We start from the raw sequence: 21,983 nt of genomic DNA, 5'->3' as shown, positions 1-21,983 counted from the left end.
TGTCACATGAGCTTTTTGATTTCAAAAACACATTTCATAGCTCGAACTGGAAGACCATCCTTCATAGCTGCTGCACTGAATTGTAAGTATGCAAGGGCATGAGCCTTTGATTTGGAGATTGGATGGGATAGTCATATACTCCTCCACTTTAAGACCATTGCTTGTTAATTTCTGTTGCTAGATTTTGTCAAATTAGTAAATTGTCTCATTTAATTATTTCTTTTACAACTTAAGTGACCCACTTTGTATATACCTCTTGAGTGGGAAATATATGTTCTGGAGAGAGAAATCCCAGACTCTTAAAATATCTGGAAGATTTAAAGCACAGCTCAGATTTAATAAAATTAGGTGGTTAATTAGCCATTTGGATACAGAACTGGCTCAAAGATAGAAGACAGAGGGTGATGATGGAGGGTTGTTTTTCAGACTGGAGGCCTGTGACCAGTGGAGTGCCACAAGGATCAGTGCTGTGTCCTCTACTCTTTGTCATTGACATAAATGATTTGGATGCAAGCATAAGAGGTACAGTTTGCGGATGACACCAAAATTGGAAGTGTAGTGGATAGTGAAGAGGGTTACCTTAGATTACAACAGGATCTGGACCAGATGGGCCAATGGTCTGAGAAGTGGCAGATGGAGTTCAATTCAGATAAATGCGAGGTGCTGCATTTTGGGAAAGCAAATCTTAGCAGGACTTATACACTTAATGGTAAGGTCCTAGGGAGTGTTGCTGAACAAAGGGACCTTGGAGTGCAGGTTCAAAGCTCCTTGAAAGTGGAGTCGCAGGTAGATAGGATAGTGAAGAAGGCGTTTGGTATGCTTTCCTTTATTGGTCAAGAGTATTGAGTACAGGAGTTGGGAGGTCATGTTGCAGCTGTACAGGACATTGGATAGGCCACTGTTGGAATATTGCGTACAATTCTGGTCTCCTTCTTATCGGAAAGACGTTGTGAAACATGCAAGGGTTCAGAAAAGATTTACAAGGATGTTGCCAGGGTTGGAGGATTTGAGCTATAGGGAGAGGCTGAACAGGCTGGGGCTGTTTTCCCTGGAGCGTCGGAGGCTGAGGGGTGACCTTATAGAGGTTTACAAAATTATGAGGGGCATGGATCGGATAAATAGACAAAGTCTTTTCTCTGGGATTGGGGAATCCAGAACTAGAGGGCATAGGTTTAGGGTGAGAGGGGAATGATATAAAAGAGACCTAAGGGGCAACTTTTTCATGCAGAGGGTGGTACGTGTATGGAATGAGCTGCCAGAGGATGTGGTGGAGGCTGGTACAATTGCAACATTTAAGAGGCATTTGGATGGGTATATGAATAGGAAGGGTTTGGAGGGATATGGGCCGGGTGCTGGCAGGTGGGACTAGATCGGGTTGGGATATCTGGTCGGCGTGGACAGGTTGGACCGAAGGGTCTGTTTCCATGCTGTACATCTCTATGACTCTATTTGGAGGAAGATAACGTTCCTAGGCAGCTCCTTCCCCTTGAGATGTTTCATCAATCCTATAGACCAAAGACTAAGCACTTTGTGGTCTTGCCCAGCTTGAACTCTGCACATACAAGTACTCCTGTTCTAAATTGGCATTAAATAAGGGTTAAAGGGTATAAATTATTTCACTATGACAAGCTTTAAATAGAAAAAACGTGCACTCCTGCTTCTGAATCTTAACAAAAATAAAAAAAAATGTTTTGGTTGTTTTATCTCAACATCTCAGCTAAGACTTTTAATTCTGTAAGAGAATTTGCACTTCAGATTTGACAGGTCATTTGAATGATAAATGGTGGAGTTAACATGGCCAAGCTGCCTGAACTGTAAATGGTGTTGCTATGAGATGTCGTGGACCAAATGCTTGTTACCAGACGTGTAAACAGAGGGTTTCTGAGTTCTGACATTCAGAAATTTGTCTTTCCTAATTGTTTTTACTAGTTTTATTCATGATCTAGATTTTACTCTGCTACAGTGACATCTCTGAGTAGTTATTGTTTCAATGACTACTTTTATAAAATTACTATAAGGATTCACAAAGTTGTTACCGGAAATGGCAGATTTAACAACTTGCTAAAGTAGAACCTTTTTGCAACAATAATTTTTCTGTGAGCATTGGCAATTTATTATTGAATCATACGGTGTTAGTAGTGAGCATTAAATGCACAATATCATCATCGCTGTTTTTATTATGCAGAATTTCTGGAAATACTGAATTGTTTGTCAACAGTCTGATGAAAATCAATAAGAAATATATCACTTTACCTTATTGTTTATTATATATAGCTGTTCAATTCAGTTGCTCTCAGCTACGTTTTAATCAAACTATGTACAGTCCCAGACAGGCCAGTTTCTGTTACGAGTAAGGAAATCTAAGAGCAGGACATTATAAATGAAAATAATCGCCCCTTATTGTTGATTGTTATAATGGAAATAAAACATTATCAGCAAAGCTCCTCAACTGGCTGCTCAATATCTTCCATTCATATACCAACTTGAATATAGTAAAGTACATTAAGATGCTTCCCAGCAGTGTTATCAAACACATGTTTTCACAAAGCCACATAAGATATTAGGACAGGGGACTGGAAGCTTGATCCATGACTTATAACATTTAAAGGGAGAGTGATTCAGCAAAGGAATGCCAGAGCTTGTGGCCGAGGCAGTTGAAGGAATGACTGCCAATCCTAATAAGCAAAAAGCTAGAAATATTGTACTTTAAAAATAGTTGAAGCTGAGTCATTTTGGAACGATTCTACAATGACAGTTCATCTATTAAGTTATGTTTACAGATATTAGGACAAGTGTTTCTAACCTCAGGTAATTTGTGATCTTCAGGACAAAGCTAAACTGCATGCCCAGTAGTGGGGCTCCTTTTGGAACCAAATAACATTATCAATGGTTTTTATAGATTCGCTAGAATAATACAAACTCTAGATTTTGGCAAAATACAGCAAGGTGATTCTGTATTTTGGGGAACTTCTTGCTTGCTGAACAGTCCAATTTTATGCCAACACTCTCATAGAGTCATAGAGATGTACAGCATGGAAACAGAACCTTCGATCCAACCCATCCATGCCGACCAGATATCCCAACCCAATCTAGTGCCACCTGCCAGCACCCGGCCCACATCCTACCAAACCCTTCCTATTCATATACCCATCCAAATGCCTCTTAAACGTTGCAATTGTACTAGCCTCCACCACATCCTCTGACAGTTCATTCCATACACGTACCGCCCTCTGCTTGAAAACATTGCCCCTTAGGTCCCTTTTATATCTTTCCCCTCTCACCCTAAACCTATGCCCTCTAGTTCTGGACTCTCCAACCCCAGGGAAAAGACTTTGTCTATTTATCCTATCCATGCCCCTCTATAAGGTCACCCCTCAGCCTCCGACGCTCCAGGGAAAACAGACCCAGCCTGTTCAGCCTCTCCCTATAGCTCAAATCCTCCAACCCTGGCAACATCCTTGTAAATCTTTTCTGAACCCTTTCAAGTTTCACAACATCTTTCCGATAAGAAGGAAACCAGAATTGCACACAATATTCCAACAGTGGCCGAACCAATGTCCTGTACAGCTGCAACATGACCTCCCAACTCCTGTACTCAATACTCTGACCAATAAAGGAAAGCATACCAAATGCCTTCTTCACTATCCTAGCTACCTGTGACTCCACTTTCAAGGAGCTATGAACCTGCACTCGAAGGTCTCTTTGTTCATCAACACTCCCTAGGACCTTACCATTAAGTGTATAAGTCCTGCTAAGACTTGCTTTTCCAAAATGCAGCACCTCACATTTTTCTGGATTAAACTCCATCTGCTACTTCTCAGCCCATTGGCCCATCTGGTCCAGATCCTGTTGTAGTCTGAGGTAACCCTCTTCGCTGTCCACTACACCTCCAATTTTGGTGTCATCTGCAAACTTAGTAACTATACCTCCTTATGCTTGCATCCAAATCATTTATGTAAATGACAAAAGGTAGAGGACCCAGCTCCCATCCTTGTGGCACTCCACTGGTCACAGGCCTCCAGTCTGAAAAACAATCCTCCACCATCACCCTCTGTCTTCTATCTTTGAGCCAGTTCTGCAGAGCAATTTAATCAATCCCATTTCCCTGATCTGTTTCCTTAACCCTGTAAGTTTATTTCCTTACAATGCCTAATTTTCTTTTGAAATCATTCTGTTGCCTCTGCTTCTACAGCCCTCATAGATAGACCTGCAATTAACTATTTCTCTTAATATCCATCCTGCATTTCTTGCCTAAAAGCTCAGCAAGTCTGGCAGCATCTGCGGAGAGAGAGAGAGAGAAAAAGAGTTCATGTTTAGATCCCATTCTGACCAGAGAGAACTGGTTAAAGGCTTCTATGTGTGTATTTCTAAATGGTGATTAGTTTGTTCCCATATTTATAATAATATAACTGAACATTTGTGATACTAATTTTGAATTTTCTGACGAGATAGCAGGTTGGGTGAATACTTAATACAGTCTATGTGGATTTTAGCAAGGCCTTTGATTAGATTACAGAATAGTGAATGAAAAGTTCATCAGATCCAAAAGGAAAATGCAAGCCTGGTCCAAAATTGATTGTGGTAGGAAGTGGGTATATTTGTGACTAGAAAGCTATTTCCTGGAGGTTTTGGAGATCTTAGTACTAAATCCCTTGCTGGGTTCTGAGGAAGGGTCCCTGGACCTGAAACCTTAACTCTGATTTCTCTCCATAGATGCTGCCAGATCTGCTGAGCTTTTTCCAGCAAATTCTGTTTTTATTGCCCCTGCTGCAATAAAGATGTTACTATTCGGCATATGGTTGAAAGTGAGAAAGAAAGGTGTAAAATGCAGGAAATTATTAATGAAGTGGTTATTTGGGTTGAAAAATGGCAAATATGAGGTAACAACTTTAGACAAGATAAACAAAGTAAGGGGTTACAGATTTTTGAGAAGATTTGTAGCTTAGCTTCTGGTTGTAGATTTGCTTGCAGCTGGAAGGTTTGTTTTCAGATGTTTTATCACCACACTAAGTACTATCAGTGAGCATCTGGTGAAGTGCTGGTGTTATGTCCTGCTTTCTGTTTGTGTTTTGGTTTCTTAAAGTGGGTGATATCATTTCCAGTTCTTTTTCTCAGAGGATGGTAGACGGGGTACAAATTGATGTGTTTATTGATGGAATTCTGGTTAGAATGCCAGGTCTCTCGGAATTCTCGTGCATGTCTTTGTTTAGCTTGCCCTAGGATAGATGTGTTGTTCCAGTCAAACTGGTGTCCTTCTCCGTCTGTATATAAGGATACTAGTGATAGTGGGTCATGTCTTTTGGTGGCTAGTTAGTGTTCATGTATCCTGGTGGCTAGTTTGCTGCCTGTTTTTCTGATTTACTATTTGTTACAGTCCTTGCATGGTATTTTGTAAAGGACATTAGCTTTGCTGGTTGTTTGTATCTGATCCTTTAGGTTCATTAGTCGCTGTTTAAGTGTGTTGTAGGTTTGTGGGCTACCATGATGCCAAAAGGTCTGAGTAGTCTGGAAGTAATTTCTGATATGTTTTTGATGTAAGGTAATGCAACTAGAATTTCTGGGCATGTTGTGTCTGCTTGTTTGAGTTTGTTATTGAGAAATCAGTGGACTGTGTTTTGGGTACCTGTTCTTTTTGAATATGCTGAATAGGTATTTTTCCTTTGCTGTTTGTACATCCTGGGTGCTGCAGTGTGTTGTGGCTTGGTGAAATAATGTCCTGATACAGCTCTGTTTGTGGGTGTTGGGATGATTGCTTCTGTAGTTAAGTATTGGTCTGTGTGTGTTGTTTTCCTGTAGATGTTGGTTTGAAGTTCACCATTAACTGGTTGTTCTACTGTGACATCTAGGAATGGGAGTCTGTTGTTATTCTCCTCTTCTTTTGTAATAACAGACGAACAGCAGAAAACTAGCCACCAGGATACATGAACACCAACTAGTCACCAAAAGACATGATCCACTATCACTAGTATCCTTATATATAGACGAAGAAGGACACCACTTTGACTGGGACAACACATCCATTCTTGGACAAGCTAAACAGAGACATGCACGAGAATTCCTGGAGGCCTGGCATTCCAACCGGCACTCCATCAATAAACATGTCAATTTGGACCCCACCTACCATCCTCTGAGAAAAGGAACCAGAAATGATATCACCCACCTTCAGAAACCAAGACATATAAATAGAAAGTGGGACACAATACCAGCGCTTCACCAGAGGCTCACTGATAATGTTACCTAGTATGATGGTGAAACGTCTGAAAAGAAACCTTCCAGCTCAGCGAGCAAGCTTACAACCTGAAGAGAATGCAGAATTGATACGAGTATGTCAAAAATGTATACATAAACAGATGGAGCAAAGATTTGATTTGACTTATTGTTGTCACAGTGAAAAGTTTTGTTTTGCAAGGAGTACAGTTGGATCATAGCAAACAAGGACATAGAGATCATAGGTTGCTTAGAGCGAGACATACAAGGTTATGGCTGCACAGGAGGTGCACAAAGTAAGATCAACATTAGATTTGAAATTAGAGAGGTCCATTCAGCAGTCTAATAACAGCAGGGAAGAAGCCGTTCTTGAACCTGTTGTGTTCAAGCTTCTGCATCTTCTACCTGATGGAAGAGGTTAGAAGGGAGTATAACTGGGATGGGTGGGGACTTTGACGATGTTGGCAGCCTTTTGTGGCAACAAGAAGTGTAGATGGATTTCAAGGACAGAAGGTTGACTTTTGTGATGGCCTGGGCTGTGCACACAACTTTCTGTAGTTTCTTATGGTCCTGAACAAAGCAGTTTCCATACCAAGCTATGAAACACTCAGACAGAATGCTTCTATAAAAGTTGGTGAAAGTCCTTATGGACATGCTGAATTTCCTAGCCTCCTGAGGAAGAAGAGGCTTTATTGTGCCTTCCTGACCGTCACATTACATGGGAAGTCCAGGACAGATTGTTGATTATTGTCACTGTTAGGAAGTTGATGCGGCCAACTATCTCCAACTCGGCTCCATTGTTGTAGATAGGTGTCCTCCTCCTTTGTTCCTAAAGTCAGTGATCTGTTCTTTTGTTTTGCTGAAATTGGGAGAGAGAGATTGCTATCATTGCACCATGTCATCAAGCCACTTTGTTTCCTTTCTGCATTCTGAATAATCATTCTTCGAAATCCAGCCTACAACGATGGTGTCGTCAGCAAACTTATAGATGGCGTTCGCATGTAAGTTGGCTACACAGTTGTGGGTGCACAGGGAGTGCAGTCGTGTGGGGCTCCAGTGTTGAGGATTATTGTGGCTGAGGATTCTGTTGCAGAGGGCGAAGTGGAGACCTCTGAGAATTTTGAGATCAGAATGGTAGGGATTAAAGTATTGAAGGCAGAGCTGCAGTTGATGAGTAGGAATCTGACATAGGTATCCTTGTTATCCAGATGTTCTAGAGATGAGTGTAGGGCTAGAGAAATGGCGTCCACTGTGTCAGTCCACAGATTCATGAAGGTACGCGGATTGGTAGATAGGCTGTAGGTCAAGAAAATGTTTTAATACTTTGTTTTATTGGCTGAGATCTGGAGTTATCTGAGCGAGAAGGCTATGCTGGACATGCATAAAACACAAATTAGAATTCCGAGTACAGTTTTAGTTACTGCAAAGGATGTAATCAATTCGAGAGTACAGAAGAGATTTACAAAGATGTTGGCAGGGATTGAAAATTTTAACTGCAAAGAAAGATTAGATAAGTAGGATTTTGTTTTCTTTGGAACAGGGAAGGCTGGGGAGACTCTCAATTGAAATGCAGAAAATTGTAAGGACCTAACTAGGGTGGATAGGAAAGAATTATTTCCATTATCTGAGAGGCCATTTATTGGAGCATATGTTTAAAGTAATTGGTAAAGAGATGTGTCGGGGGGAGCTGGTGAATTTTTTTTCAACCAAAGTGTGTTGAGTGCCTGGAACTCATCATCCAAAATAGCAGTGAAGACAGAACCCCTCATTGAATTTTTTTAAAAATGGATTTGGACTTGAAGTTTGTAATCAATGGGGCAAGAGCTGGAAGAAAGAGAGTTTGGATGACTTTCGATGTGCCGGTAATGGACTGGGGTGGACAAAGTCAAAAATCACATGACACTGGGCTATAGTTCAACAGAAAGGAAGAAGGAGCAGGACTCCAAAAGCAGGACTCCAAAACCTGTTGGACTATAATCCAGTGTTGTGTGATTTTTGACTTTGGATAACTCTCAGCAGCAGAGAGTTATCCAAAGGGACTGAATAGCGTCCCTTGTGTTTGCAAATCTTTTCTTCTTTCTGTTTCTGAGATTATTTTGCTTAGGCAAATGTTGGCAAGTGTGTATTTTCAACAGTATTATTAATTCTATATTCTGAGACCAACAAGCAGAGACTTGGGTATTTAGATTTTGAGCTAACCATTCATGTCCGCATCCAGAACTTTCCATTTTAATCGCTGCTAGTCCCTATTGCCACAGGAGGAAACATTCTAAGAAACAGTTAATGCTAATGATTGGATGCTGAAACTCATTAATTGCATTGACACTTCAATGAGGTTAAGTATTACTAAAAATGTTAATAGCTCCATGAAGTGTTTAACAAGTAGTTTTTCTTTTTAAGTAGCCAATGGTCATTTGTAAATGTATTTTCAGTATTTGTTTTCATTTTGAATATTTAGGGTTTGCAGTTTACTTTTAGGAGAGTTAGTACAGAGCACAACGTTAATGTTCTCAAGAAGATAATATGCAGCTGTTGATCATTTATATAGTTTTTAATGTTAAACTTTATCTGAAACAAATTGCTAGTAGGTTGACCCTGCTGAATTTGAAGATAAATGCAGAGAAGTTGTGGGCGGCACGGTGGCACAGTGGTTAGCATTGTTGCCTCATAGCGCCAGAGACCCAGGTTCAATTCCTGCCTCAGGAATTGAACTGTGTGGAGTTTGCACATTCTCCCCGTGTCTGCGTGGGTTTCCTCCGGGTGCTCCGGTTTCCTCCCACAATCCAAAAATGTGCAGGTTAGGTGAGTTGGCCATGCTAAATTGCCCTTAGTGTTAGGTGAAGGGGTAAATGTAGGGGAATGGGTCTGGGTGGGTTGCGCTTCGGTGGGTCGGTATGGACTTGTTGGGCCGAAGGGCCTGTTTCCACACTGTAAGTAATCTAATTATATGCAGTACAGTTACAATGAAACTGCTGTTAGTTTAGAAACATTGACAATTTACTGTTATTAGGTATTGATAATTAGAAATCTATTTGTAAACTTGAACAAATCAATTTTAGATTATTTTGTCCTTTTGGTTTTTGATCCTCTTCAATTTGTTTATTGTTTTGTGATTATGACAGTTAGAGTGCTTAATTTCATAAGTCCAGTATCATTTGAGAGTAGCAAGTAACACTTTATCTCCAACCTTTTCTGCATACTTCATACTTCATATATTAAGTGTAAAAGTGAATTGAATAACTAATTGTAACATTAAAATTCCATCTTTAGATTACACAGGTAGAAAAATGTATTAACAAATTAATCCAAAAGAAAAATGCTGTGGATGCTGGAAACTTGAAATAATAAATGAAAATTCTGGAAATGCTCAGTAGATAAGCAGCATCCAAGGAGAGACACAGTTAACATTTCATGCCAATGATCTGTTAATTAGAATACTAATGAATAGCATGACCAAAAATGTTAACTCTTTTTCTCTGCCCAAGGATCTGCTTGATCAGCTGACTAATTAACCTATAGTTTTAAAAATGTTTACTATTTGATGTGTTTGTCAATCAACAGTGTGCTATGTTATAAGATGTCTGTTTTCAACAGGAGTTAACATATTTAACCTCATCTATGTGCTCGTCTGTGTAAACACACACACAAAATCTGCTTTTGCATTATCTGCCTGATGCTCAGTTTGCAGATTTAAGTGCAGTTGTTTTGTTTGCAGTTCTGGTCAAGATGTGCAGCGAACCAGTGTTGTTGTTAATCTACCAAACCTGATGCGGCAGAACACCTCAGAGACAATTCGAAGAGTGGTACCCAAAATTAGAGTAAGTGGCAACTTGCGCTTAAGGAATCAAATTTTGCTTAATTGAAATTGTGACCTGCAATGGCCCAGCTCCAATAAAATGCCTCTTGCAGACCCATATGAAATCATGTCTGATCCCAGCCCTGACCTATTTCAGAAATCATTATATATCTGTATTACATTTGTTGGCAGGCACTAAATTATATACCCTGTCTGTTAGCCCTGTAGATGCTGTTAGATAATTAAATGTTAAAACACCAAGTGGGCACCTGAAAAGTTGGAATTTCAAAAGCATTTGGAATTCCAAAGCCTTACTTTTACTTAGCTCTACAATCATTTCTAATTTAAATGGAGAAGCTGAATAATCATTGTTTCTCTCTTCTGCTCTTGTATTTCAAAACATGGACAAAATTTGGTCTTCTTCACTCTTAAGTGAGTAGGTTTTTCACATCTAACAGTATTGAAACAAAATATAGACGACTTCTATGGTAGACAAGCACAATAGGCACTTGGGAAAATGTGCAACATGCCACCATTTATTGAATCCATTAAGATGATGCATGTGACAATATATGATAAGTGATGACATAAAATGTAATATCAAAGGATGACTGCTGCAATTGTGGGATCGTAATATCCTTGATACTTCAAAGCCCACCAATGTCACCATAGCTATTAAGCTGAATGCATCATAAAGTCAGAGATCGTCCAAATAGACGAGATCCATGTGTTTAATGTGTCTGTGCTGGTCAAAACATATCTATCCTGCCTATCTGCATCTTCCAGCACTTGGTCCATTGCCTTGCAAGTTACAGCATCCCATATTCAAATGCAAGTTAGTTGTGAGTATAATGAAGATTCTTGCTTCCTAGAAATTAATGACTGGTTGTAACTGCTTGCAGAGGAATAGCTTGAAATAGAAAAGGAAATGGAAATTTTGAAAAGAAACAATCAAGAGCACTACAGAGAGGATAAAGAGAGGGTATTTCAGGCAAAAGAAAAGAAGATGGAAGGTGAATACCAGATTAAATGATTAGAACTAAAAAACAACACAAAAGTGCCTCTGATTCTGGGGAGCATTCTGACGAGGAGAGATCTGCGTCTAATCCAATTTTATGTCTGCATGTGAGATTTTAAAAGTTTATGCAGAAAAGGAAGAGTGATGACATAATTTTGTTAGTATGAGATACATCGGTGTAATAGCAAGAAATATTCTTGTTTTGGATGATGCAGAATCCAAATGGCTAGAGGTAAGAAATAGGAGTAGTCTGTATGTCCCCTAACAGAAGGTGTTCTGTGGGACAAAGAATATATCAGAAGATAGTGAAGCTATATAAAACAGATGGTACATTAATCATGGGTGACTTTAATCTTGTAGATTGAGAAAAACAAATTGGCAAAGGTATCCATGAAGAAGAATTCATCAGGTATATTCAGAACAATTCATCAGGTGTATTCAGAACAATATGCGAGAAAAATATACAGAGGAACCTCGATTATCTGACATTCGATTATCCGAATATCAGATTATCGGGCAAGATACCAAGGTCCAAGTGCTTGTCTAAACTATATTATCTGTCATTTGATTATCCGGAATTCGCTGAACCGAACAAAATACTCCCTGCCTGTGTTCTTTAGATAATCGAGGTTCCGCTGTACTGTGGATTTCAACCAGTGATCAGGATATTTTGGATCTGGTAATGTTTAGTAACTGATCCTAGAATAAAAGATCTCCTGGTGATCATAATATTGTAAAATTTAGCATTCAGATTGAGAGTGAGAAACCTGGATTGGAAACAACTGTGTTAAGATTAGATTAGACTAGATTCCCTACAGTGTGGAAACAGGTCCTTCAGGCCAACCAGTCCACACCGACTCTCCGAAGAGTAACCCATCCAGACCCATTTCCCTCTGAGTAATTCATCTAACACTATGGACAATTTAGCATGACCAATTCACCTGACCTGAACATCTATGGACTGTGGGAAAAAAACTAGAGGAGGGTGGGGGTGGGGATAGAGTAGCATAGAGTACAATAGGTCAGTGGGGGAGGAGATGAAGGTGATAGGTCAGGGAGGAGAGGGTGGAGTGGATAGGTGGAAAAGGAGCTGGGCAGGTCGGATAAGTCCGGACAAGTCAAGGGGATCATGTTGCTGGAGGTTAGAAACTAGGATGAGGTGGGGAAGGGGAAATGAGGAAGCTGTTGAAATCCACATTGATGCCCTGGGGTTGAAGTGTTCCGAGGCGGAAGATGAGGCGTTCTTCTTCCATGCGTCTGGTGGTGAGGGAGCGGCGGTGGAGGAGGCCCAGCACCTCCATATCCTCGGCAGAGTGGGAGGGGGAGTTGAAATGTTGAGCCACGGGGCGGTTTAGTTGATTGGTGCAGGTGTCTCGGAGATGTTCCCTAAAGCGCTCTGCTAGGAGGCGCCCAGTCTCCCCAATGTAGAGGAGACCGCATCGGGAGCAACGATACAATAAATGATATGAGTGGATGTGCAGGTAAAACTTTAGATGTGGAAGGCTCCTTTAGGGCCTTGGATGGAGGTGAGGGAGGAGGTGTGGGCACAGGTTTTACAGTTCCTGCGGTGGCAGGGGAAAGTGCCAGGATGGGAGGGTGGGTCGTAGGGGGGCGTGGACCTGACCAGGTAGTCACGGAGGGAACGGTCTTTGCGGAAGGCGGAGAGGGGTGGGGAGGGAAATATATCCCTGGTAGTGGGGTCTGTTTGGAGGTGGCGGAAATGTTGGCGGATGATTTGGTTTATGCGAAGGTTGGTAGGGTGGAAGGTGAGCACCAGGGGCGTTCTGACCTTGTTGCGGTTGGAGGGGTTGGGTCTGAGGGCGGAGGTGCGGGATGTGGACGAGATGTGTTGGAGGGCATCTCCCTCACCACCAGACGCATGGAAGAAGAATGCCTCATCTTCCGCCTCGGAACACTTCAACCCCAGGCATCAATGTGGATTTCAACAGCTTCCTCATTTCCCCTTCCCCCACCTCATCCTAGTTTCTAACCTCCAGCAACACGATCCCCTTGACTTGTTCGGACTTGTCCGACCTGCCCAGCTCCTTTTCCACCTATCCACTCCACCCTCTCCTCCCTGACCTATCACCTTCATCTCCTCCCCCACTGACCTATTGTACTCTATGCTACTCTATCCCCACCCCCACCCTCCTCTAGCTTATCTCTCCACGCTTCAGGCTCTCTGCCTTTATTCCTGATGAAGGGCTTTTGCCCGAAACGTTGATTTCGAAGCTTTTCGGATGCTGCCTGAATTGCTGTGCTCTTCCAGCACCACTGATCCAGAATCTGGTTTCCAGCATCTGCAGTCATTGTTTTTACCCTGTGGGAAAAAAACCAGAGCATTCGGAAGAAACCCACACAGACACAGGGAGAATGTGCAAACTCCACACAGACAGTCACTCAAGGCTGGAATCAAACCTGCTACCCTGATGCTGTGAGGCAACAGTGCTAACCACTGAGCCACCATGCCGCCCTTAATCTGAAAACAAATTTAAATAAGATTAATTACATAGGAATGAGGGAAGTATTGACTGGTGTGGAGTGGGGAAAGGAGTTTAGCAGAAAAGACTACTGAGGATCACTGCCAGATGTTTCAGAAAATAGTTCATGACTCACTGCAAAGACATACAGTGAGGAAGAAAGATTCTTAAAAGGGAATAAACCAACATACTTAACCAAAGCAGTTAAGGGTAGTATTAAGTTGAAAGAAAGGGTATCCAATGTGGCAAACAGTGGTTAATCAGAAGATTGGGAACGTTTTAAAAACCAACAAAATATAACCAAAAAAGTTATAAAAAGGGAGCAATGAACTGAGAGCTGACAAGAAAGCAATATAAAAAACTGACACTAAGAGCTTCTATAAATATATGAGAAGAGAGGTAAAGTGAATTTGAGCCCCTCAGAGAATGAAGATGGGGAAATAATGGGAATCAGGCAATAGCAGATGAGGTGAACCAATGCTTTGCATTAGTCTTCATGGTGGTGCACACTAATAGTATTCCAAAAATACTAAATCAAGGGGATAAAAGAGACTGTGAAAGGAGGAAGTAAAAACAATAACTATCATGAGAGAAGAAATATTAATGGCTGAAAAGTCTCCTGGACCTTTTGGGTTGCATCCTTGGATTTTCAAAGAAATATCCACAGAGATGGTGATGCACTGGTAGTAATTTTAAGAAGATTGGAAAACTGACAATGTAAAACTTTTATTCAAACAGTGACAGAAAACATCAGGTAATTATAGCCTAGTTAGCTTATTGACATATCTCATTGTCACTTTATAAATGATGTGGGCAGAAACTTCATAGGTGGAATACAGTGTAGGAAAATGCTCTTTGATAGGATGAATAAAATGTCAATATGATTGAAATGGTGAAAAACTGAAGCAAGTTGCAGTACAGAGGGGTTTGGGAGCCCTCATACTTAAATCACACAATAGCAATAGGGAAGGCATACGGACTGTTGGCTTTTAATTCAAAGTGAAGTCTTCCCAAAACTATTCAAGGCACTCATCAGACCACATCTCGAACACAGTGAAACAGGTTTATCTTCCTCACTTTGACCTTTGAGGTCCATGTACCTAAAAACAAAATTAATGGGAATGCTGCTGGTATTGGAGGCAGCCCAGAGAGAGTTCACCTGGTTGATCCTGGACAAGGAGGGAATTTATTGAGGATGTTGAGTAGGTTGGACCTATATGTGTTGGAGTTCTCCCTAGTATTTGTACTTCAACCAATACCATTAAAGCCAATAAGCCGATGATGATCTCAATGCGGTTTGTGGGAATTTGATGTGACCATGTTGATGTTGAAAGGATGCTTTCTCTTGTTTAAATAAGATGTTAAGTCATTCTGCTATGCCATTTCTTTTAATATATATTTATAATATCTCGAAAATAATGTGAGCTAAGTTATTTTCTAGCAATTTTACTATTTCTTTTCATGAAAGCCTCTTTTTTGTAGGAGGTACTGCATGTTGCAGGGGTGGAGATGCAATTAGCTGCTGCGGTTTCTTTCCTTACCATCTTGCAAGAAGAGTTAGTTTCCATTACAGCTTATATACATTCATTTCTCCCAATCATATTGGCAAACTTGGATCACAGAGACACAGGTCAGTTTATTGCAGGTTAACTGTTAAGAAAAACGGTGAGCTATGTTCTTCATTACATATTGAGAACAGTATAATTTTAAATTCAATTATGTGGCTTTTAGTCTTTCTTAAACTGAAGAATTGCTGCTCTAAAAATGATTTTGCTATATCTTTGCAAATGACTGTTACCAGAAAAGTTAAGATGAAGTATATTGCCAAAATTGTAAAATGCTTATGACCTTTAACTTTTGTGTTAGCATTGAATGTATTTAAGACAGAGAGAGAGAGAGAGAGAGAGATTGATTAATGATTAGTCAGGGGATTGAAGTTGGCAGGAGCAGGAGAAAGATTTTGAGAAACATGTATTTTCATTCCCGGGATGAAGGCGTCACTGGCTAGGCCAGCATTTATTCTACAGATATTTTCAATAATTTAAATAATAGTTCCTTAAATTCTGACGGGAATGTTACATGATTGTAAATGGTTGTGAATTTGATCGCACAAATAAACATTCCACAATGAAGAAGCAGAACTTTGCATACAGAGGGCTTCAATGCAGGATTACTATGTTGAGATGCTGAACTTGATTATGTAAATTAGTAATACATTTGGCAGCATTCCCTCAGGTAATGAAATAAGTGGACAGGGTCCATAGCAGAGTAGATTAAAACTCTGTATAAAAAGAGGATTTATAGAAGTTTACAGAAAGGCTTTTCTCCATTGTGTGCTTGCTTTTCTTTTGTGAGAATTCATATTAACTAACCATATCTAAATAAAGACTTGAGCACAATAAACTAAATTGAGATATGATTTTTCTTAAGATGTATTATCAAAATGTAATTAAATGTTAAAATTGTTGATTGCATTTTACATCCGGGATGGATCATTTTTGCAACTATTTTTCCCTCCTTTTGTCCCTGCAAACTCCCTATGCATTTATATCTGAAAAACATTTTCTTTGCCAAAAGCTGTTTCAAACTATTTATTCTTAAAACTTAGGATGTCCAAAAACCATCCATCATTAATTTTCTCAATACTGACTGGGATTCAGTTAGTGTTAGAGGTCTAGATGGAGCAGTATTTGTAAGGAGGAGGGTTTTCTAGAGCAGTATGTAAATACTCCAACTAGGGAGGGGCCATACTGGACCGAGTGTTGGGAAATGAGCCAGGCCAGGTGGTTGATGTTTCATTAGGGGATTACTTTGGGAATAGTGATCACAATTCCGTACATTTTAGAATATTCATGGACAAAGACGAGAGTAATCCGAAAGGAAGAATGCTAAATTGGGGAAAGGCCAACTGTACCAAAATTCAGCAGGAGCTGGGGAATGTAGATTGGGAGCAGCTGTTTGAAGGTAGATCCATAGTTGATATGTGGGAGGCTTTTAAAGAGAGGTTGATTAGAGGTCAGGAGAGATATGTTCCTGTGAAAATGACGGGTAGAAATGACAACTCTAGGAAACCATGGATGACAGGTGAAATTCTGAGACTAGCTAAGAGGAAAAAGAAAGTGTACATAAGTTCTAGGCAACTGAAGACAGACGAAGCTTTGGAAGAATATCGGGAATATAGGACTAATCTGAAACGAGGAATTAAGAGGGCTAAAAGGAGTCATGATACCTTTAGCAAACAGGGTTAAGGAAAATCCCAAAGCCTTTTATCGATAAGGAGCAAGGGGGTAATTGAAGAAAGGGTTGGCCCACCCAAGGGCGAAGGAGAGAAGTTATTGTATGGAGCCAGAGAAAATTGGTGAGATTCTTAATGAGTATTTTGCATTGGTATTCACCGAGGAGAAGGACATGACGGATGTTGAGGTGAGGGATAGATGTTTGATTACTCCAGGTCAAATCGGTATAAGGAGGAAGGAAGTGTTGAGTATTCTAAAAGGCATTAAGCTGGATAGGTCCTCAGGCACGGATGGGATTTATCCCAAGTTACTGAGGGAAGTGAGAGAGGGAAATGGTTGAGGGCTTAACAGATATATGTGCAGCATCCTTGAATGCGGGTGAGGTCCCAGAGGACTGGAAAACTGCTACTGTTGTTCCCTTGTTTAAGAAGGGTAGCAGGGATAGTTCAGTATTATAGACTGGTGAACCTGACATCCATGGTAGGGAAGCTGCTGTAGAAGATACTGAGGGATAGGATCTATTCCCATTTGGAAGAAAATGAGCTTATCAGTGATAGGCAGCATGGTTTTGTGCAGGAAAGGTCATGTCTTACCAACTTAATAGAATTCTTTAAAGAAGTGACAAAGTTGATTGATGAGGGAAGGGCTGTAGATGTCATATACATGAACTTCAGTAAGGCGTTTGATAAGGTTCCCCATGGTAGGCTGATGGAGAAGGTGTGCCAGGGGGTCCAGGGTGTGCTAGCTAGATGGATAGAGAACTGGCTGAGCAACAGGAGACAGAGAATAGTAATGGAAGGGAGTTTCTTAAAATGGAGACCTGTGACTAGTGGTGTTCCACAGCGATCCGTGCTGGGACCACTGTTGTTTGTGATAAACATAATGATTTGGAGGAAGATATAGGTGGTTTCATTAGCAAGTTTGCAGATGACAGTAAGATTGGTGGAGTTGCAGATAGTGAAGGGGACGGTCAGGGAATACAACAGAATGTAGATAGATTGGAGAGTTGGGCAAAGAAATGGCAGATGGAGTTGAATCTGGGCAAATGTGAGATACTGCATTTTGGAAGATCCAATTCAAGAGTGAACTGCAGTAAATGGAAAAGTCCTGGGGAAAATTGCCATACAGAGAGATCTGGCTATTTAGGTCCATTGTTCCCTGAAGGGTGGCAACGCAGGTCAAGAAGGCACACAACATGCTTTCCTTCATCGGACAGGGTATCTTGTTCAAGAGTTGGCAGGTCATGTTACGGTTGTATACGACTTTGGTTCAGCCACATTTAGAATACTGTGTACCGTTCTGGTCGTCACATTACCAAAAGGATGCAGTTGCTTTGGAGAGGGTGCAGAGGAGGTTCACTAGGATGTTGCCTGGTATGGGGGGTGCAAGCTATGATGAGAGTTTGAGTAGATTAGGATTATTTTCATCAGAAAGACAGAGGTTGAGTGGGGACCTAATTGAGGTCTATAAAATCATGAGCGGTATCGACTGGGTGGATAGCATTAAGCTTTTGCCCAGAGCAGGAGACTCAATGACTACGGGTCACCAGTTCAAAGTGAGAGGAGAAAGATTTAGGGGAGATATGTGTAGAAAGTTCTTTACATAGAGGATGGTGGGTGCCTAGAACGCATTGCCAGTGGAGTAGGTAGAGGTGGTCACAAAGGTGCCATTTAAGATGTTTGAAACATTAAAAGACCATTTCTGCTTCATTCATACGCTCATTGGGACTACTTCCTGATGATAAAAGGGAGTGCTGCCTTTAATAGTCTTTCTTAGGTTGACAAACTGAACCAAGTAATGGAAACTCTACCAGATATGACTATTTTATTTTCTGACTATAAGTATTCATTTTAAAAATGTGTAAACTTCAAAACCTTTTATGCAACTGCCTATCACATAGCTTGTGCACTAATTTATAAGATTAGACAGTGGAGTTGATTTTGCAATATATTAAACTCTCAATGTTCAATAATATCAAAGCTCATTATGTTTTCTTTTTTGGCCAGTGGTCAGTAATGCATGGTTGGAGACTCTCCTGACTGTAATTAATGCTTTACCAAAGGAAACCATCAGGCAAGAGGTAATATAAAAGTCAAAAGATCTTTCCATGTTATATGTATACAGTACTCCTTACGTGTGCTTCTATCTTGATGAAAATATAGAGTTGAAGTTATTTGTTATGAAAAATTGTACTTACATGCCAAAACTCTAAGTGACCAAAACAGGAACATAACAATGGGAGTAAGCCATTCATCCCATCAAGCCTGCTGCACTATTCAATATGATCATGGCTGATCACATAGAACATAGAACAGTATAACACAGAAACAGGCCCTTTGGACACCATGTCTGCACCAACTTTGATGCCATTCTAAATTAATCCCAACTGCCTGCATGTGGTCCTTGTCAGTCTCTTCCCTGCCTGTTCATGTGTGTGTCTAAATGCCTCTTTAACGTTGCTATTATATCTGCTCTACCGCCACCTCTAGCAGCACATTCGAGGCATTTATAGCTTTTGGTATAGAAACCAAAAATATCCCTCGCATATATTCTTTAAACTTCCCCCTCTTTCGTTTCACCTATGTCCTCTCGTACTTGATGTTTGATGGGTGACACGGTGGCACAGTGGTTAGCACTGCTGCCTCACAGCACCAGATACCCGGGTTCAATTCCCGCCTCAGGCGACACAGTGTGGAGTTTGCACATTCTCCCCGTGTCTGCGTGGGTTTCCTCCGGGTGCTCCGGTTTCCTCCCACAGTCCAAAAATATGCAGGTTAGGTGAATTGGCCATGCTAAATTGCCTGTATGTTAGGTGCAAGGGTAAATGTAGGGGAATGGGTCTGGGTGGGTTGCGCTTCGGCGGGTCAGTGTGGACTTGTTGGGCCGAAGGGCCTGTTTCCACACTGTAAGTAATCTAGAATCCTGGGGAAAAGACCCCAAATATCCACCCTATCCATGTCTCTCATTTTATTATCTACTTGTGGCAACTTGAACTACATGTTGCATTCCAAATAATGCCTAACTAAAGGTTCTACAACTGGAACATGACTTGCTAACTCTTATACTCAAAGCCGCAGATGATGATGGCAAGCATACCATACGCTGCCTTTACCATCTTATCCCCACATTTTTTTAAAAATTCATTCATGGGATGAGGGCATCGCTGGCTAGGCTAGCATTTATTTGCCCATCCCAGAGGATAGTTAAGACTCAGTCACATTGCTGTGGCTCTGGAGTCACATGTAGGCCAGACGAGGTAAGGTTGGCAGTTTAATTCCATAAAGGACATTAGTGAACTAGATCGGTTTTTATGGCAATCGACAATGGAATTATTGATTATTGCTGAATTCTTTCTTTGACATTTTTATTGGATTCAAATTCCACCATCTGCTATGGAAGGATTTGAACCATTAAGAGGGTCTCTGGATTAATAGTCCAGCGATTAATACCACTAGGCCATCACCCCCCCCCGTTTTGCCACTGTCAGGGAGCTATGGACTTGCACCCCAAGATTCCTCCGTATATCAGTGCTCCGAAGGGTTCTGCCATTGACCATGTACTTTCTTCTTACATTTGATCTCTCAAAATGCATCCTCTCACAGTTATCCAAATTAAACTCCATGTACCATTTCTCCACCTAACTTTCCAACTGATCTATTTTCTACTGTACGCATTGACAACCTTTTTCACTATGCACAGCTCCATCAATGTTCATTTCATCTGCAAATTTACTAATAAGACTACCTTCATTTTCTTCCAATTCATTTATTTATATATTACAAACAACAGAGGTTTCAGCACTGATTCTTGTGGAACACCACTGATCACAGACTTTCAATCAGAAAATAACTGTTCCACAACTACCCTCTGTCTTCTATGATCAAACCAATGTTGTATCCAATTTACCAACTCACCGTGGATCCCATGTGACTTAATCTTCTGGACCAGTCTACCATGAGATGTCTTGTCCAATGCTTTAGTAAAGTCTATGTAAAGACCTTTGCCACTATCAATCATCTTTGCCACTTCCTCAAAAAACTCATGAAATTTAAGAGAAAGACCACTAATTCCCCCCACCCCACCCCCCCAAAAAAATACAAATCCATCTATCCCAACTAAATCTATTATAGAGTCAGAGAATCATACAGCATGGAAACAGACCCTAGAGTCCAACATGTCCATGTTGACCAAGTTTCCCAAACTAAACTAGTTCCACTTGCCTGCATTAGGCCCATATTCCTCTAAACCTTTCCCATACATGTACCTATCCACATTTCTTTTAAATATTGTAACTATACCTGCATCTGCCACTTCTTCTGGCAGTTCATTCCATTTACAAACTGCCCTTTGTGTGAAAAAGATGTCCTCATTCTTTTCCAAATGTGAGTAAATCCTGAACCTAAGAATCTTCATCAGTAACTTCTCTACCACTGATGTAAGTAAGACTTGCTGGCATATAATTTTCTGGATTATCCCTGTTTCCCTTCTTAAATGAAGGAATAACATTGGCTATTCCCCAGTCTTTTGAGATCTCATCTGTGGCTAAAGAGGATGCAACAATCTCCGTCAAAGGCCCAACAATCCCTTATCTCCCTCAGTATACAGGGATAGATCCCATCAGACCTTAGAGATGTATCTACCTTAATATGTTTCAAGATACCCAACACCACCACCTCCTTAATGTCAACATATCTATCCCTATTCTTACCATTATCCATGTCTTCCTTGGTGAATATTAATGCAAAGTCCTCATTAAGAACTTAAACCACTTTTTCTCTCTCCATCCCTAAATTCCCTCATTTGTCCTTGAGTGGACCTACTCCTTCCCTAGCTACCCTCATATTCCTAATACACACAAAATGTTTGGAATTCTCCTTAATCCTACGTGTTAAGGACATTTTATAGCATTTTTTACCTCTCCTAATTCCTTGATTATATTCTATCCTGCTTCCTTTCTTTTCCTCAAAGGCCTTGTCTGATTGCAGTTTCCTAAACTTTACATATGCTTCCTTTTCCTTTTTGACTAAATCTTCATATCTCTTGTCATCTGGCATTCCTGAATCTTGCAATCCTATCTTTCATCCTCACAGGAACACACTGGTCCTAAACTCTAATCAACTGGACTTTAAAAGACTCCCTCAGGTCAGATGTGAATTTACCATCAACAGCCACCCCAATCTAATTTCTCCAGTTCCTGTTTAATAATGTTGTAATTAGGTTTCCCCTGTTTTAGCACTTCCACCCGA

General features: G+C 40.6%; 1 protein-coding gene across 5 annotated transcripts in view; it reads left to right on the top strand.

Moving 5' to 3' along the window:
• The window catches only part of ppp4r4 (protein phosphatase 4, regulatory subunit 4), a 186,495-nt gene that overhangs the window by 57,250 nt on the left and 107,262 nt on the right, over window positions 1–21,983 (top strand). For all 5 annotated transcript variants that reach the window (XM_087989669.1, XM_043697169.2, XM_043697170.2 and 2 more), the window contains 3 exons: window positions 9,923–10,025; window positions 14,984–15,131; window positions 18,744–18,817. In XM_087989669.1, coding sequence (XP_087845795.1) covers window positions 9,923–10,025; window positions 14,984–15,131; window positions 18,744–18,817 — 325 coding nt within the window. The remainder of the gene's footprint in view (window positions 1–9,922; window positions 10,026–14,983; window positions 15,132–18,743; window positions 18,818–21,983) is intronic.

This window comes from Chiloscyllium plagiosum, unplaced genomic scaffold (assembly GCF_037043375.1).
Source record: "Chiloscyllium plagiosum isolate Xiang-an unplaced genomic scaffold, Cpla_swu_hap1 HiC_scaffold_8, whole genome shotgun sequence".
Taxonomy (NCBI): domain Eukaryota; kingdom Metazoa; phylum Chordata; class Chondrichthyes; order Orectolobiformes; family Hemiscylliidae; genus Chiloscyllium; species Chiloscyllium plagiosum.
This window is presented reverse-complemented; position numbering and strand designations above follow the sequence as displayed.